The sequence below is a fragment of the Balaenoptera borealis genome (genome assembly GCF_965194805.1).
Source record: "Balaenoptera borealis genome assembly, chromosome: 2".
NCBI lineage: Eukaryota > Metazoa > Chordata > Mammalia > Artiodactyla > Balaenopteridae > Balaenoptera > Balaenoptera borealis.
Window position 1 is genome coordinate 128,921,311 of NC_138867.1, and position 19,751 is coordinate 128,941,061.

Consider the following 19,751-nt stretch of genomic DNA (forward strand, 5'->3'; position numbering starts at 1 on the left):
AATAGCCAGGTCATGGAAGCAACCTAAATGCCCATCAACAGACGAATGGATAAAGATGTGGTACATATATACAATGGAATATTACTCAGCCATAAAAAGGAACGAAATTGAGTCATTTGTTGAGACGTGGATGGATCTAGAGACTGTCATACAGAGTGAAGTAAGTCAGAAAGAGAAAAACAAATATCGTATATTAATGCATGTATGTGGAACCTAGAAAAATGGTACAGATGAGCCAGTTTGCAGGGCAGAAGTTGAGACACAGATGTAGAGAATGGACATATGGACACCAAGGGGGGAAAACTGCGGTGGGGTGGGGATGGTGGTGTGCTGAATTGGGCGATTGGGATTGACATGTATACACTGATGTGTATAAAATTGATGCCTAATACGAACCTGCAGTATAAAAAAACAAACAAAACAACTAATACTAAACTTTCATTGGGTTATTTGTATGGAAATATGTTAATATAAATGTTTCAGACACTACATGAAATTTCTAAAAATCTTATATTTGTATTTGTATGGAAATATGTATGGAAATATGTTAATTTAAATGTTTCAGACATTACATGAAATTTCTAAAAATCTTATATGTTCTGGTATAATGTTATAAGTAATAATCCTAGTTATTACTTTAAAATGTATATCTCAGAAATAACTAATTTTCTTGTCAACTGCATTATTATGAACTTTCATCAAATCTTTAACCGTGGTCATTTTTAAGTCTTTTGTCATTTACAGACAGTTCTGGGTGTACTCTGATGATTTTGCAAATATGTTCCTATAAAAGGGTTTCATCTTCAAGAAATTCATGGAAAAGCCTCTGACAAGTACAGGTTTCTGGTAACTGACTGTACTGCTGAACTGAATGAATAAGCATTTTCAGAACTCTAATGAAAAACTGATGAACTCATAAAAGTGCTAACAAAAGATCAAGATGAAAAAAAAATTAATTACATGGGACTGAGTGAACTGATGAGGATGAGTATAATTTTTGTGACTTTCTGTCTGAATTTAAAAAAAAAAAATCCCACAAGGACTCAGAGGCAAAGAATATACAAATCAATTTTCACTGCAAAGTAAAGGAGCTGTTACAGTGGAGGATTACTGGACTGAATGTCAATATTATGACATAGTATGAGTGTGTTTCATGTTTGGTAATTGCAATCATTGTTGCTTTTGTTGTGGTCATCCATGTACAATGCTTGGTGTCAGTCTATTTATCTCTTGAAAAATAAAATACAGTGTGTGTGTGTGTGTGTGAAAAAAAAAAAAAATCTGTTAACACAAGTAGGCTATTCCATAATAGTGTTAAAAACAAAATTTGCTAACAATGCGATATAAAGACTTTAAAAGGTACCCTATCTTTACAAAACTTTTCTACTGTAAAGTGCTTTTATTTTCAGTTTGCATTTGATAGTTTTCAACCACAATTTAAGCTGCATAAGATAAATGCTTCACATTTCATATAACTATATTTATCTGAGTGTTATCTAAAATTGTTGTGCTAGCCAAAGTAATGCTATGAAGTCATTTCCAGATTTAACCCATAAGTTAATGCTAAATGCATTGTTACTGCCATGGGAAGAGGCACTGACTTTGATACTACCAGCATGTCCAGACTATACATGTACCAGTGACTTTTAAAAAAAAAACCAAGTACATAATGAATATGGCTTTTATTTGGACAAATAGCTTTATATTTTAATTAAACCATGCAAAAAATATTACATCTTTCTAGCATACAACTGTCTCCTTATCCACTGAACATTTCAGACTTTTGAATAAATTGTACATTGGAAAGCTTATGGTCACTAATTGCATTACTGATTGTAGTGTATATTATACAAAATGTGAATTTGTCCCCCCTCATTTTAGGTCACTGTGTTCTACTGCCTATTTTAGATTATTTTGGGGTTGGGAAAGAGTGTTTTCCCAGAAGGATTTTAAGTCTTCTCTCTCGATGGGTTTTATGAAGACATGAGGTTATGTTCTTACCACCAAGCTCAGGATTCTAGATTTTTAAAGGTACAAGGATAGTTATGGGAATTTTACTTTGATTTGAACTGTATGAATAGAACATCTGAATATAGAGAATTTCCATGATCTTATGTGGGCATAAGATAATTGAACAGTTTGAGTGACTGTACAACATTTAGGCATGAAAACAGGAATAAAATTAAGAAAACAATTTCATTTATAATAGCAAGAAAAAGAATAAAATACACGGGAATAAAGTTAATCAAGGACACAAAAGACTTGTACACTGAAAACTACAAAACATTGCTGAAAGAACTTATAGAAACACACAAACGGAAAGAAATCTCATATTCATGGACTGGAAGATTTAATACTGTTAAGATGTAAATATCATCCAAAGTGGTCTACAGATTCAATGCAATTTCCATCAAAACTCCAATAATGTTTTTTGCAGAAATAGAAAAATCCATCCTAAAATTTATATGTAACCTCAGGAAACCCTGTATAACCAAAACAATCTTCAAAAGAAAAACAATGTTGTAAGTCTAACACATCCTGATTTCAAAACTTATTACAAAGCTACTGTAATCAAAAGAGTGTGGTATCGGCATAAGAATAGACATATAAACCAACGTAATAGAATAGAGAGGACAGAAATAAACCCTTGCGTATATGGTCAAATGATCTTAACAAAGATGCCAAGACCATTAAAAGGGGAAAGAACAGTCTTTTTCGATAAATAGCGTTGGGAAAACTGGATGGCCACATGCAAAAGGATGAATTCATACCCTTATCTAACACCATATACAAAATTACCTCAAAATGGATCAAGGTCCTAAACAAGAGCCACCTGTCAAAGCTGCCTTTCAGAAATGAAGGGGAGATAAAGACTTTCCCAGACAGCAAAACTGAGGAGGTTCATCACCACTATACCAGCTTTACAGGACATGCCAAAAGGAATTCTTTAAGCTGAAATGAAAGGATACTAGCTAGTAACATGAAAATATAAAACACAGTTGTAAAGGTAAGTACATAGTCAAATTCAGAATATTCTAATACTATCATACAATGGTGTATTAAACACTTAACTCCAGTAGAAAGGTTAAAAAAGATAAAAGTATTAAAAATAACTATAGCCAAAATAATTTGTTAATGGATATACAAATAAAAAGACATAAATTGTTACATTAAAAACATAAAATGAGGGGAGCAAAGGGTAGTTTTGTATGCAATCAGGTTAAGTTATCATCAGCTTACAATAGAATAAGATATTTTATGTGAGCCTCATGATAATCAAAGCAAAAACCTAGAGTAGATACACAAAAGATAGAGAGGGCAATCAAAGAACACCTCTAAGGAAAATCATCAATTAACAAAGGAAGACAGCAAGAGAGGAAGAAAAGAAAAATAGAAATACAAAACAGTCAGGAAACAATAAGGTGGCATCAATAAGTCTTTGCCAATCAACAATTACTTTAAATTGATTAAATTATCCAATCAAAAGGCATAGAGTGGCTGAATAGATTTTAAAAACAACAACAAAACAAGACCTAACAATATGCTGCCTACAAGAGACTCACTTCAGCTTTAGGAACATGTATAGGTTCAAAGTTACAGAATGGGAAAAGATATTCCAAGCAAATGGAAACCAAAAGAGATCAAGCATAGCTATACTTATATTAGACAAAATATACTATAAGTTAAAAACCGAAACAGAGACAAAAAAGGTCATTATATAATGATAAAAGGGTCAATTAATCAAGATAATACAATATTATAAATATATATACACCCAACATCAGACTACCTAAATATTAGGCAAATACTAACAGGTCTGAAGGGAGAAATAAAACTACAGTAATAGTAGAGGACTTCAATACCTCACTTTCAACAATGGATAGATCATCCAGACAGAAAATCAACAAAGGAACTTGAACTATATTTTAAATCAAATGGACACATACACAACATTTCATTCAACAGCAAAGGAATATACATTTTTCCCAATGGCACACAGGACATCCTCCAGGATAAATCATAAGATAGATCACAAAACAAGTCATAGCATATTTATGAAGACTGAAACCATATCAAGTATCTTTTCTGACCACAGTGGTATGAAACAAGAAATCAATAACAGAAGCAAAACTGAAAAGCTCACAAATATGTGCCCACTCTTGACACTTCTATTGAACACACACACACAAAAAAAAAAGCCATCCAAATCGAAAAGTAAAAAGTAAAAGTGTCTCTGTTTGCAGATGACATGACCTTATATACAGGCATACCTCAGAGATATTGAGGGTAAAGTTCCAGGCCACTGCAATAAAGTGAATAGCACAATAAAGTGAGTCACACAAATGTTTTGGTTTCCTAGTACATATAAAAGCTATGTTAAAAATATACTGTAGTCTATTAAGTATGTAATAGCATTATATCTAAAAGCATGTAATACTTTAATTTAAAAATAACTTATTGCTAAATAATGCTAACCACCATTTGAGCTTTCAGCGAGTCTTACTTTTTGTTGATGGAGAGTCTTGCCTCAATGTTGATGGCTGCTGACTGATCAGTGGCGGCTGCTGGAGGTCGGGGTGACAGTGGCAATTTCTTAAAATAAGACAACAGTGAAGTTTGCCACATTAATTGACTCTTCCTTCACGTACGATTTCTCTGTAGCATGCAATGCTGTTTGATAGCATTTTACCCACAGAACTTCTTTCAAAATTGCAGTTAATCCTCTCAAACCCTGCCGCTGCTTTATCAACTAAGTTTAAGTAACATTCTAAATCCTTTGTTTTCATTTCAACAATCTTCACAACATCCTCACCAGGAGTAGATTCCATCTCAAGAAACCACTTTCTTTGCTCATTCATAAGAAGCAACTCCTCATCCGTTACAGTTTTATCATGAGATTGTAGCACCTCAGTCACATCTTCAGGCTCCACTTCTAACTACAAGAATTACCAAAATGTGACACAGAGACAAAAAGTGAGCAAATGCTGTTGAAAAAATGGCACCAGTAGATTTGCTCAACACAGGCTTGCCACAAACCTTCAGTTAGTAAAAAACACAACATCTGCAAAACATAATAAAGTGAAGCATGATAGAGCAAAGTATGCTTGTACAGAAAACTCTAGAGACTTTACCAAAAAACTTGTTAAAATAATAAACAAATTCAGGAAAGCTGAAGCATACAAAATCAATATGCAGAAATTAGTTATTCATCTATATACAAACAATGAACTATTGGAAAGAGAAATTAAGAAAACAATCCCAGGGAAATCCCTGGCAGTCCAGTGGTTAGAACTTAGTGCTTTCACTGCCGAGGGCCTGGGTTCGATCCCTGGTCAGGGAACTAAGATCCTGCAAACCACACAGCATGGCCAAAAAAAAAAAAAAAAAATCCCATTTACAAAGGCATCAAAAACAATAAAATACTTAGGTATAAGCTCAAACTGAAAACTATAAGATACCAATTTAAAAAACTGAAGAGGACACAAATAAATGAAAAGATAATCTGTGTTCATAGTTTGGAAGACTTAATATTGTTAAAATGTCTATAGTAGCAAAACAACCTGTAGTTTCAATGCACCCACTATTAAAATTCCATTGGCATTTTTCACAGACATAGAAAAAACAATCCTAGAATTCATCGGGAACCACAAAGACCCTAAACAGCCAATGCAATACTGAAAAAGAAGAACAAAGCTGGAGGCAACATATTTCCTGATGTCAAACTATATTACAAATCTATAGTAATCAACAGAATGGTACTGCTATAAAAACAGACACATAAACCAGTGGAACAGAATAGAGAGCCCAGATATAAACCCATACATATACAGTCAGCTAATCTTCATCAAGGACACACAATGGAGAAAGGATAATCTCTTCATTAAATGGTGCTGGGAAAACTGGGTATCCACATTCAAAAGAATGAAACTAGACCCCTACCTTACACCACTCACAAAAGTTATCTCAAAATGGATTAAAGACTAAATTTACCTGAAACCATATAACTCCTAGAAGAAAACAGGGGAAAAGCTCCTTGACATTGGTCTTGGCAATGATTTTTTTTTGGATATGACACCAAAAGCAGAGGAAATAAAAGCAAAATAAACAAGTGGAACTACATCAAACTAAAAAGCTTCTGACTACAAGTAACTCAATTTCGTTTCTTTTTATGGCTGAGTAATATTCCATTGTACATGTCATACAGAGTGAAGTAAGTCAGAAAGAGAAAAACTAATACCGTATGCTAACGCATATATATGGAATCTAAAAAAAAAGGTAGTAATGAACCTAATGGCAGGGCAGGAATAAAGACGCAGACATAGAGAATGGACTTGAGGACACAAGTGGCGGGGGAGGGGAAGCTGGGGTTAAGTGAGAGTTAGCACTGACATATATACACTACCAAATTTAAAATAGATAGCTAGTGGGAAGCAGCAGCATAGCACAGGAAGATCAGCTTGGTGCTCTGCAACGACCTAGAGGGGTAGGATAGGGAGGGTGGGAGGGAGGCTCAAGAGGGAGGGGATATGGGGATATATGCATGCATATGGGTGATTCACTTTGTTGTATAACAGAAACTAAGACAGCATTGTGAAGCAGTTATACTCCAATAAAGATGTATAAAAAATTTTAAAAATAAAAATAATTAGAAATCTAAATTAATTAATTAATTAAAAGGTTTCTGAAAAGAAAAGGAAATAATCAACAAAATGAAAAGACAACCTATGGAAGAGGGGGAAATACTTGCAAATCATTGATCTGGTAAGAGGTTACTATCCAAAATATATAAGGAACTCATACAACTCAATAGTAAAGAAACAATCTGATTATAAAATGGGCAGAGAAATTGAATAGGCATTTTTCCAAAGAAGACATCCAAATGGTCAACAGGTATATGAAAAGGTGCTCAACATCACTAATCATCAGAAAAAAGCAAATCAAAACCATTCTAACCTCATACCTGTTAGAATGGCTATCATCAAAAAGACAGATAACATGTTGGCAATGATGCAGAGAAAGGGGAACCCTATACACTACTGGTATGAATGTAAATCAGCACAGCTATTATGGAAAACATGGAGGTTCCTAAAAAAGTCCTGCTTCTGGGCATATATATCAAAAAGAAGTGAAATCACTACTTGCAGAGATATCTACATCCCCATGTTCACTGCAGCATTAATCACAATAGTCATTTTTATAACTACATAACAGGACTTCCCTGGTGGCACAGTGGTGAATCTGCCTGCCAATGCAGGCGACACGAGTTCAAGCTGTGGTCCGGGAAGATCCCACATGCCACGGAGCAACTAAGCCCATGCGCCACAACTACTGAGCCTGCGCTCTAGAGCCCACAAGCCACAAGTACTGAGCCCGTGCGCCTAGAGCCTGTGCTCCACAACAAGAGAAGCCACCGCAACAAGAAAAGCCACCGCAACAAGAGAAGCCCCTGCACCGCAACAAAGAGTAGTCCCTGCTCACCACAACTAGAGAAAGCCCGTGCACAGCCACCAAGACCCAACGCAGCCAAAAATAAATAAATTTATTTTTAAAAACTACATATGACTATATATATATATATATATATATATATATATATATATATATATATATATATATATATATAATTCAGCTATAAAAAAATGAAGGAATTCCTGTACAGCACGGTGGCTATAGTTAACAATACTGCATCATATGTTTGCAAGTTGCTAACAGAGTAAATCTTGAAAGTTCTCAGCACAGGAAAAAAACCTGTAGCTGTATGAAGTGATAGATGTTAGCTAAATTTATAGTGGCAATCATTTCACAATATATGCATATCATTATGCTGTATACCTTAAACTTATACAATGTTTGTTATATGTCAGTTATATCTCAATAAAACTGGGGGAAAAAAGGAAATCCTGCCATTTGTGACAACACGGATGGACCCTGAGGGCATTATGGTAAGTAAAGTCAGACAGAGAAATATAAATACTCAATGACCCCACATATATAAAATATGGAAATGCTAAAATCATAGAAATTGAGAGTAGTTTGGTGGCTGCCAGGGGCTGAGGGCCAGGGAAAATGAGATGTTGGTCAAATGGTACACACTTCCAGTTACATAATAAATAAGTTCTGGGGATCTAATGTATAGTATGGTGACTACAGCTAACAATACTGTATCATATACTTGAAAGTTGCTGAGAGTAAATCTTAAATGATTTCACCACAAAAATAAAATGATAACTATGTGAGGTGATGAAGGTGTTGACTAACCATACTGTGGTAAATGTCACATTATAAATATACATTGCATGTATCAAATTATCACTTTGTACACCTTAAACTTACACAATGCTATGTCAACTATATCTCAGTAACTCTAGGGAGAAAAACAAATTTAGGATTATAAGGTTTTTACTTAACATCTTTGATATGGTAATTTTTTATCATACACCTGAAATCTTTGGTTCCTAAAGACATTCATAACTACAGTAGTTCTCCCTTGACCACAGGGGATATGTTTCAAGACCCGCAGTGGATGCCTGAAATTGAGCTGTTTTTTCCTATACATACATCCTATGATAAAAGTTTCATTTACAAATTAGGCACAATAAGACGGTAACTAATAATTAAACAATTATAACAATATACTGTAATAAGAGTTATGTGAATGTGACCTCTCTCTCAAAATATCTTCTTGTACAAATTTAATGCCTTTTCCATCTTAACTTAAGCACTTATCATGCACTGGGGCCATAACTTTTGAAGTCTGAGGTGTGACAGCAAAACCAGCATGAATTATTTTTCCATCTTCACGATTTCACAGATTTGTTCTTACCATAGGTCTTAGCAATCTCAGCATACAATTTTTTTCTTTCCTTACTAAGTCAAAAACTTTTACCTTTTCACTTTAAGAAAACATTTCACAGCCTCTCTTTGGCATATCTGAATTGCCAGCATCATTACTATTGTGCTTCAGGGCCATTACTAAGTAAAATAAGGGTGACTTGAACACAAGCACTGTGATACCATGACAGTTGATCTGATAAACGAAATTACTACTAAGTGACTTCACAGGCAGGATACACTGGACAAAGGGATGATTTATGTCCCAGGGAGTGGGACAGTAAGAGACTTCTTCACACTACGCAGTATGATGTGCAATTTAAAACTTACGAATTATTTACAGAATTTTCCATTTAATATTTTTAGATGGAGGTTGACAGCAGGTAACTGAAAACACAGAAAGCGAAACCGCAGATAAGGGGGGACTACTGTATTTATTTGATCCATTCCTTCATTTCTTTTTCTTCTCTCTGTATGTGTATGTATCCAATATTATTATCAATACCAGTATTATGAGTAACGGAACGGTTACTGAAAAACACCTTCTTTGCCGTTCCTTTATCCTTATGATATATCCCACCAGGGAAAAACAAACAGTTTAAAGTTCCTTGAAATTATTTCTCGGTATGGTAACCACCAATGCTATATATGTTTAGTTTCATTTTGTTAAATTTTTAGGTGTCACTTCATTTTGACTTTGTTTTGTTATTATTTACACTATTTACATGGTTCCAAAGTCAATTATACAAAACAAAGTTACATTCATGAGAGGTCTAAGGGATATCACTATCCTCTCCACCATGTTCCATCACCTTAGAGCAAAACATTTTAATTAATATTTGGGTCTTTCCTTTCAGCATTTGTACTTATATATAAGAAAATATGTGCATTTCTTCCCACCACTACCTGTCTTTCTTAGAAGACAGTGTACTGTAATTCTTCTGTGCCTTGTTTTATTTAAGAACATGACTGGAGAGTATAAAAAGACGTATCTTATTCCTCTTTAGAGTTGCACAGTCCCCAGGGTGCAGATATATTTAAACATTTTCTATCAATAATCATTTAGGCTGTTTACTGTCTTTTTTCTGTTGTGAACAGTGCTATGATGAATGAACGTTAAGTATGTACCTCTTTTTTTTTAAGATTTTTTTTTTGATGTGGACCATTTTTAAAGTCTTTATTGAATTTGTTACAATATTGCTTCTGTTTTATGTTTTGGTTTTTTTGGCCCCAAGACATGTGAGATCTTAGCTCCCCAACCACGGATCGAAGCTGCACCCCTGCACTGGAAGGCGAAGTCTTAACCACTAGGCTGCCAGGGAAGTCCCAAGCATGCATCTCTTAATATTTCCCCAACATATCTTTAGAAGATTCCTAAAAATGTTTAGAAATTGCATATGTAATTTTGCTAGATACATCCAAGTTTATTCAAACTAATAACTTCTTTTAACACAGAAGAAATTTTAATATTAATATAAGCCATTTTATCAATCTTTTCTTCATGCACAGTGTTAAACATTTTCCCCTATCCTAAGGCTATGAAGAGTCTCCTATATAATTACCTGGAAACTTTGCCATTTTGCATTTCATATTTATATTTAGATGAGTTGACCCAGAACAATTTATTAAAAAGATAATTTTTCCCCTTCTGATCACAATACCACTTTTGTCATAAAGTTACTCATATATAATTTTTTTATTCTCAGGCTCTCATTTCATTCATCTATTTTTGTCACTCTTGTGTCAATACTATATTGCCTATATTACTACAGCTTTGTGGGAAACCTTAGTCTGATCAATTCTAGTATTTGTTCTTACTGAGTGACTTGCCTATTCTTGTCCCTTAGTATTTCCATATATATATTAGAATCAACTAGATACAGATATAGGTATATCACAATTTGTATGTGTTTGTAAAATAAAATAAATGAAAAGTAATTGAGGTCTCTTTAACATAGCATGAGTTAGATCACCAGACACAAAGGCAGTGAAATGGACAGAGGAGAGGACAGGAAAGCTGAGATCAGAAGCAGTGTGTTTAAATGCAAATCAAATTTAAATGTGTACACATTGGAATTAGTAGCCTATTTCAAGAGAAGAGAGAGGGATAAACAGGATAAATATTAGCTAAGAATGTGCTGTCTGCCAGGATTTCACATACAGGTGAGCAAACAGACACTGAGGGTTAAAAAGGTCTTCATAGATGTCACACAATCTATTAATAAGGGAACAAGGGTTAAAACTCATGGCCATCTGACTTTAGAAACAATGTCTTTCCACCACACCAAGCTCCTAGAGGGGCAGGGGAAAAGGGAGAAATGAGCAAGCAGTGTCAATTCCAAGGTCCTGGGTCCATCCACAGACACAAATCAACTTATATTATCAAAATTAAAAAACACAAAAAGACCACATTTATTGAACCTTTTCAACCCATCTTTCCATCATTCTATAAGAAGAATTTTACATATACCTTTAGGTTCTGATGGTCAAGTCCCCTCCCCTTAGTGCAGTTTCTAGGTCTTGGCATTTTTTGACTCACACTTTCTTCATGTCCTCTTTGGGGAATTACTGCATGGCCGTAATTACGAGAGGCTAACATTAACAGTATTACCACATGCCTAACTCTTATTATGTAGTATAATCAGGAACATGTAACTTCAAAATAGACTATATGTAATTTGTTCTGTTATGCTAATCATTCAGTTCCAAATCTTAAAAATTTAACATGCCAAAGTGAAAATTTATATAAACAAAACTTTTTTATTGTCTTTTATTATCTTTGATTAAAAAATTAAATATATTAGAAATATGACTTCACTTGTAAAATAGTACCAACAAAGATGCCTAGAAACACATTAAGTCTGTGAGTTTTGTGGTACTTATTAAGGCTTGAACAGATACTGAAGGCTTTTCTATGCTTAGTCCATTCTTATGATTTCACCACTATATGAATTCTCTGATGTACAGTGAGTTGTGATTTCTGGATGAAGGCTTTTCTACATACAGCACATTGATAAGGTTTCTCCCCAGTATGAATTCTCTGATGTACAACAAGGTCTGACTTCTGGGAAAAGGCTTTTCCACATTCAACACATATATAAGGTTTCTCTCCTGTATGAATCCGCTGATGCCCTGGGAGGTGAGACTTTTGAGAGAAGGCTTTCCCACATTCAGTACAAACGTAAGGTTTTTCTCCTGTGTGAATCCTCTGATGTCCAATGAGATGTGACTGCTGACAGAAGGCTTTTCCACATTCACTACATTTATAGGGTTTTTCTCCAGTATGCGTTCTCTGATGTATAATGAGCTGTGACTTCCGGGAGAAGGTCTTCCCACATGCAGTACATTCATAAGGTTTCTCCCCAGTATGAATTATCTGATGTATAATGAGTTCTGACTTTCTGCTGAAGGCTTCCTCACATTGAGCACATTTGTAGGGTTTCTCCCCAGTGTGAATCCTTTTATGTATGATGAGGTGGGACTTCTCACAGAAGGCTTTCCCACATTCAGTACACTCATAGGGCTTCTCTCCAGTATGAGCTCTATGATGTATAATCAGCTGTGACTTCTGGGAGAAGGCCTTCCTACACTGATTACATTCATATGGCTTTTCACCAGTATGTATTCTCTGATGTATAATGAGGGGTGATTTCTGGGAGAAGGCTTTCCCACAGTCACTACATTCATATGGTTTTTCACCAGAATGAACTCTCTGATGGATAATGAGGGATGATTTTTGAGAGAAGGCTTTTCCACATTCAGAACATTCGTAAGGTTTCTCCCCAGTATGTGTCCTCTGATGTACAATGAGATGTGATTTCTCACTGAAGGCTTTCCCACAAGCACTACAACCATAAGGTTTCTCTCCGGTATGAATTCTTTGATGTATAATGAGCTGTGACTTCTTGAGAAAAGATTTTCCACATTCAATACATACACAGATCTTCTCCCCAGTTTCAACATTCACATACTGAATAAGAGATTGTTTATCGCTGATGATTTTTCCACATTGACTATCTTCACAGTGTTTCACTCTATTATGAATTTTTTCATGCTTAGAATAGGAAGAACTAGGTGTTCTCCCATATCCAAAATTCTCATCTGTGTTTTTTCTTGCATAACCCCTATTACAACTGAATAGGTTTACAGTAGGTTCCAAGCTCTTTTCAAATGAATCACACTTATACAGTCTTTGTCTTGAAGTATCTAGGTCTGTGCAGTTATGAAATATTTTTCCAAATGCATTATATGTATAGTTTGACTCTTCAATAACTGTTTTGTTGTTGATGATTGTGACTTGCCTGAGAAGTCTGTCTTGATTTTCCTGATCTCTCTCCAGCTGGTCGCCTTGCCAGACCTTTAAAACGGAGTACAATGAATGATCCCTTGTGACACTTTCCAGTATGTCCTTATGAAAGTAAACATCTCCAAGTGTATCCAATTGATGTGTGTCAAGTCTAGTCTCCCTGTCTGAAAGAATAAAATTGCAGAGATAAAATCAAACAGATATAAAGATTGAGTAGAGGACAGAAGAGGTGAAACAAACGGATGATCCAGGATGGTCCATGAAGACAGAGAATTGGGAGGGCAACAGGCCATTTAAAACACAACAAAACATGTAAATTTATTGGATGAGTAACTAAAGATGGACTTTACTTCTGATAATGGTGGCATGAGGTAGTCATGGACTTCCCCTCCTCAGAAAACAAGTATAAAACTGAATAAAATAATTTTTAAAACAACCAATTCAGGGCACTGGAAAACTACCAAAGGCAGGCCACAAGGTGAAAAGTGTTTACTTGTCAAAAACTTCTACTTCATTAGGTAAGAATGGGGAGTTTGTGGCATTCTTTCCTAAGGTTTTCCTGTCTTGCACCCCTAGTTTATGGGGCATTGAGAGATAACACAAATCCACAGGATACAGTTTTATGCTGATAGTAGAGCAGCTAGGAATTTAACAAGGAGAATTTGTAAGCAAAAGAATCATAGAAAGGTTGAGACAATGAACTCACCATACATTCCCACCTGACTGCTAAAATATTTGTGAAAAGAGACCCTAGTGAGCCCAGCAGTCATTGAAAGGCTGGGGAAACTTGCAAATTTCCTATGCTTTTAAAGTGTTCTGAGACATGCACAATCCAGGTGGCAAAGAGTAGAAGTCATACTGGCTTTAGGTGTCTAATAAACCTCTGTCCAAATCATTAGTTCACATCTATAGCCAGGCTTAATCAAACAAACAAAACTAAGCAGTGATATTAGTGATGACACTCCACAGAACAGAAAGATGTCACAGTTTAAGCCCAAGCAAGTGCCTCTAAAACAAAACCTCTCAGAAGGAACAAAAGGATCCAAAGACGCTATAACGTATTGTTTACAATGTAGAGCTTTCAACCAAAAATTACTAGACATATAAGGAAAAAAATATGACCTATACTAAGGAACAAAATCAGTCAATAGAAACTGACTCCAAATGGGTGCAGATGTTGGATTTAACAAAGACTTTAAAGAAGCTATTATAAACATATTCAAAAAACTAAGGGAAGATATTCTAAGGAACAAGTGAATAAACTGACAATTTCAAAAGAGGAGAGAAGAATATAAAAGAACCAGTTTGACTATAAAGAGGCAGGAAGAAGAAGTTTTGAGAGTAATGGAACTTTTCTGTATCATGATTGTGGTGGCAGTTAACTTACTCTATGCCTTTTTCAAAATTTAAAGAAAGAGTAACATTTATTTTATATTTATTTTATGTAAATTAAAAAATAAAAGAACCAAATGAAAATTCTAAAGTTGAAATGAAAATTTCACCAGATGGGCTCATTAGTGGATTTGAGACAGCAGAAGGTAAAATCAGAATCAGTAAACTTGAAGATATATCACTAAAAATTATTCAGCCCAAAGAACAAAAAGAAAAATTATTAAAAAAATAGAATCTCAAGATCTGAGGAGCAGTTAGGCATTCCAGTATACGTGTAATTGGAGTTTAGAAAGGAGGGGGAAAGAGCCAAAAGAAATCTGGAGAAATGTCTTTAAAATTACCAAATTCGGTGGAAAACATTAATTTACACATAGAAGAAGCTCAACAGACCACAGGAAGGATACCAAGACAACCAGCCAAATCAGAATTAAACTGCTGAAAAATAAAGGCAAAAAGAAAAATCTTCAAAGCAGCAAGGAAAAAAAAATGACACATCATGTATCAAAGAATAACAGTACTGTTGGCTGAATTTTCAACACACATACACACAAAAACTGAGGTCAGGAAATACTGGAATGACACACAGTCAAAATACTAAAAGAAAGCAACCCGTCAACCAAGAATTCTACATTCAATGAAACTTTAATAATGGCAAAATGAAGACATTTCCAGATAAACAAAAAAAGTTACCAACAGAACTGATCTACAAGAAATACTAAAGAAAATCTTTCTTGCTGAAGAAATAATACCAGATGATAACTCAAATCCACAAGACAACAGAAAAATTTTAAAGTATATGGGTAAATATAAAGGATTTAAATATGTGTAATTTTAAAAATATTTCCTTCTAATTTCTTCACAAGACTTTTCAAAGCAAAAACAGTAACACTATAGTGTCAAATTTATGACAAATACAAATATAACATACATGACTAAAAGAACAAAACAGCAGAAGGTGGTTCAGGAGGGCAGAAAATGGAGCTATGCTAGTGCAAGTTTCTATAATTTGTGAGAGAAAAAAAAGCAGTATCAACATAAGGTGGGTTATAAGAAGATAAGTATCATATTGTAATCCCTATAGCAACATCACACACACACACACACACACACACACACACACACAGAACTACAACTAAAAATTAAACAGGGGAATTAAAATGGTCTATTAAGGACTTCCCTGGTGGCACAGTGGTTAAGAATCCACCTGCCAGTGCAGGGGACATGGGTTTGAGCCTGGTCTGGGAAGATCCCACATGCCGCGGAGCGACTAAGCCCATGCACCACAACTATTGAGCCTGTGCTCTAGAGCCCGTGAGCCACAACTACTGAGCCCATGTGCCACAACTACTGAAGTCCGCGTGCTTAGAGCCCACGCTCCGCAACAAGAGAAGCCACCGCAATGAGAAGCCTGCATACCGCAACAAAGAGTGGACCCTGCTTTCCTCAACCAGAGAAAAGCCCACACGCAGCAACGAAGACCCAATGCAGCCAAATAAATAAATAAATAAATAAATAAGTCTATTAAAAAATATTCTTTTAAGACAAAACAAGGTAACAAAATAACAGGGACCAAAAAAGAGATTAAACAAATAGAAAACAAATAGCAAAATGGCAAACATAAATCAAACCAAATCAGTAATTATAAAGATTTAGGAATGGAATAATTTTCCAATCAGAAACTGTCAGACTGGATAAAACTAATTATACGTTGTCTAAAAGAGATTCACTTTCAATTCAAAAATAAATAAATAGGTTGAAAATAAAAGGATGGGAAAAAAATTTTAAGCATAAGAGATTTGTAGTAGCTATACTAAATCAGACAATAGAGATTTCAAGATAACACATATTAGAAATTAGGTATATTTCAAAACTGCAAAAGAATCAATACAGCAAGAAGATATAACAATTATAAATGTATATGTACCTAACAACAGAGCCCCACAAAACATGAACCAAAACTAACACAAATGAAAGACAAAACAGACAAATTAGCAATTGCAGCTAGAGATTTCAACACCCCTCTCACAATGATTAATAAGACAAGTAGACAGGACTTCCCTGATGGCACAGTGGTTAAGAATCCACCTGCCAATGCAAGGGACACGGGTTCGAGCCCTGGTCTGGGAAGATCCCACATGCCGCGGAGCAACTAAGCCCACACACCACAACTACTGAGCCTGTGCTCTAGAGCCCATGAGCCACAAGTACTGAGCCCACGTGCTGCAACTACTGAGGCCCGTGCACCTAGAGCCCATGCTCAACAAGAGAAGCCACCACAATGAGAAGCCCGCCCATCGCAACAAAGAGTAGCCCTCACTCGCCGCAACTAGAGAAAGCCTGTGCAGAGCAACAAAGACCCAGTGCAGCCAAAAATAAATTTTAAAAAATAATAATTAACAAATAAATAAAATTCAAGTCATATTTTAAATATATATATATATTTTAAATAGTAGACAAAAAAAATCAGTAAATATCAATGAACTTGACTTAACTGACATCTACAGATACCCCATCCAACAACAGAACACACAATCATTTCAAGAACACATTAATCAAACATCAGAATAGACTATATACTGGGCTTCAAAACAAGCTGCAATAATTTTATAAGGATGGAAATCATACAGAGTATATTTTCCAACCATACTGGAACTAAATTAGAAATAAATAAGAAAAAGAAATATCAGAAATATCCCCAAATATTTGGGAATTAATTAACATATTTGTAAATAAACTATGTGTTGAAAAGTCCAAAGAGAACTTAGAAAATAACTTGAATGAAAATGAAAACACAAAATATCAAAATTTGTGGGACACAGCTTCGTGCTTAGAGGACAAATTATATGCAGGTAATCCTCATTTTCCAAGATTTCAACAAGCATGAAATTTAGTTACTACAGTTTAGTTAAATAACACCAGTCTGCCAACAACATAGTTCACACTTTAATGATAACAGTATGTCTAATAGCATAAAGTACAAACTTCACTGCTAGCTCTTTGGTCCATAAATCACTAAATAAATAACAGATACACATCATGATCAGTACCCAATCATTTCACTTCTTTCGAAGTCTGTTGGTGATTATTAACTTCACATCTGTTGTCCAATATATATACAGACAGCAAAGTGTATAGTTTGTTTCCTCCTTGCATCCCATTGATAAACCCACGTGACATTATCCAAATTATCCTAATCATCCAAAAATGTGTAACGGAAAGAGGGAATTGACCAACAAAGATGTAAATGCAGCAAAGAAACAACACATAACAACACTGGATATGATTAGAAGATAGCTGACCATGTTGGCATTGCCACTATTTATGAGACTTTAGATATGCAGCCAGAGGAACTTAGTGAGGGCAAACTTATCAACATAAATTCCTGAGTTGTGATGGAAGGGATAAAGATATTTCAAAGAAAGTGATGCCAAAATTTTCACATTACCTTCGACATATTTCACAACACTGAAAGCACAAAGGAGAAAATGTTGGAAGCTGACCCAACCTTAGAAAGGAATACGACAATTCGCTAAGGCACAGAGAACATGCTAACTCCTTATCATAAGTTATACAATGATAAGAAGGCAAGCACTGTTCAAACCACTCTACATAGTCTTTGAAAAGAAATAAAAGACATTTTAAATGCTTCCAATGTTTTAAATTGCAGGGTAGTAAATAAATATTAGCTTACTACATTTTCATGTCTATAAAACAGTTATAACCAACAGCAAGATAGCATTTTTTTTTCAATTTTTTTTTTTGATGTGGACCATTTTTTTTAAGTCTTTATTGAATTTGTTACAATATTGCTTCTGTTTTATGTTTTGGTTTTTTGGCCACAAGGCATGTGGGATCTTAGCTCCCCAGCCAGGGATCAAACCTGCACCCCCTGCATTGGAAGGCAAAGTCTTAACCACTAGACCACCAGGGAAGTCCCCAAGATAACTTCTAATGTTTTGACGAAAAGTGTTTAAAGGTCAAAATCAATTACAATTTCTCCCGTCAATTATAAAAATTACTTGGCAAAGTTCTGGCTTCCATGGTAATTTTTATGGCCCCTCACTACCATACAAAGTGAGGACTATCCATATTTAAATGTTCATACTAGAAAACAAAAAAGATTTCAAATTAATGATCGCGCGTCCCTGGTGGCGCAGTGGTTGAGAATCTGCCTGCCAGTGCAGGGGACACGGGTTCGAGCCCTGGTCTGGGAGGATTCCACATGCCGCGGAGCAGCTGGGCCTGTGGGCCATAACTGCTGAGCCTGCGTGCCTGGAGCCTGTGCTCCGCAACAAGAGAGGCCGTGATAGTGAGAGGTCCGCACACCGCAATGAAGAGTGGCCCCCGCTCACCACAACTAGAGAAAGCCCTCGCGCAGAAGCGAAGACCCAACACAGCTAAAAATAAAATAAATTAATAGAAGATAGACAAACAATAAACAAAAATAAATGAAATCAAAACCTGATTATTTGAAAAAAATTAATGAAATTGTTATGTTTTAGCTAGTGATGAGGAAAGAAGAAAACAAAGTATCAGTGTCAGGAATGAAAGACAAAACATCTCTAGAGATCCTATAGACATAAAAGAACAAAAAGGGAATATTATGAAAAAAAATTTATACCAATAAATATGACAATTTATATGAACTGGAAAAATTCCTTGAAAAAAAACCAAACTACCAAAACTGACTCAAGAAAAAGTAAATGATCTACATAGATCCACATCAAGGAAAGAAACTTAATAAATAAAAATCTTCCCACAAAGAAATGTCCAGATCTAGACTGATAAATCCTATCACTGTAATAAACCATAACCATGAATATAACAGCTTTTCTCAGTCTGTGAGTCCTTCTAGCAAATCAGCAGACCTGAAGGTGGTCTTGCAGACCCCCAACACAACTAGCAAACCAAATCCAGCAACATATAAAAAGAATTATAGGGCTTCCCTGGTGGCGCAGTGATTGAGAATCTGCCTGCCAATGTAGGGGACACGGGTTCGAGCCCTGGTCTGGGAAGATCCCACATGCCGTGGAGCAACTAGGCCCGTGAGCCACAACTACTGAGCCTGCGCGTCTGGAGCCTGTGCTCTGCAACAAGAGAGGCCACGACAGTGAGAGGCCCGCGCACCGCGATGAAGAGTGGCCCCTGCTTGCCACAACTAGAGAAAGCCCTCGCACAGAAACGAAGACCCAACACAGCCAAAAATAAAATAAATAAATAT

General features: G+C 35.4%; 1 protein-coding gene across 14 annotated transcripts in view; it reads right to left on the minus strand.

Annotated features, from left to right (window-relative positions):
• LOC309624000 (zinc finger protein 300-like) overlaps positions 1-19,751 on the minus strand; it is a 52,615-nt gene that overhangs the window by 19,783 nt on the left and 13,081 nt on the right. For 12 of the 14 annotated variants that reach the window (XM_082381501.1, XM_082381507.1, XM_082381500.1 and 9 more), the window contains one exon: positions 5,070-13,302. In XM_082381501.1, coding sequence (XP_082237627.1) covers positions 11,762-13,302 — 1,541 coding nt within the window. In that variant the 3' untranslated portion in view covers positions 5,070-11,761. Of the gene's footprint in view, positions 1-4,504; positions 4,594-4,813; positions 4,934-5,069; positions 13,303-19,751 lie in introns of those variants that run through there. The other 2 variants (XM_082381499.1, XM_082381498.1) reach the window with 1 other exon arrangement.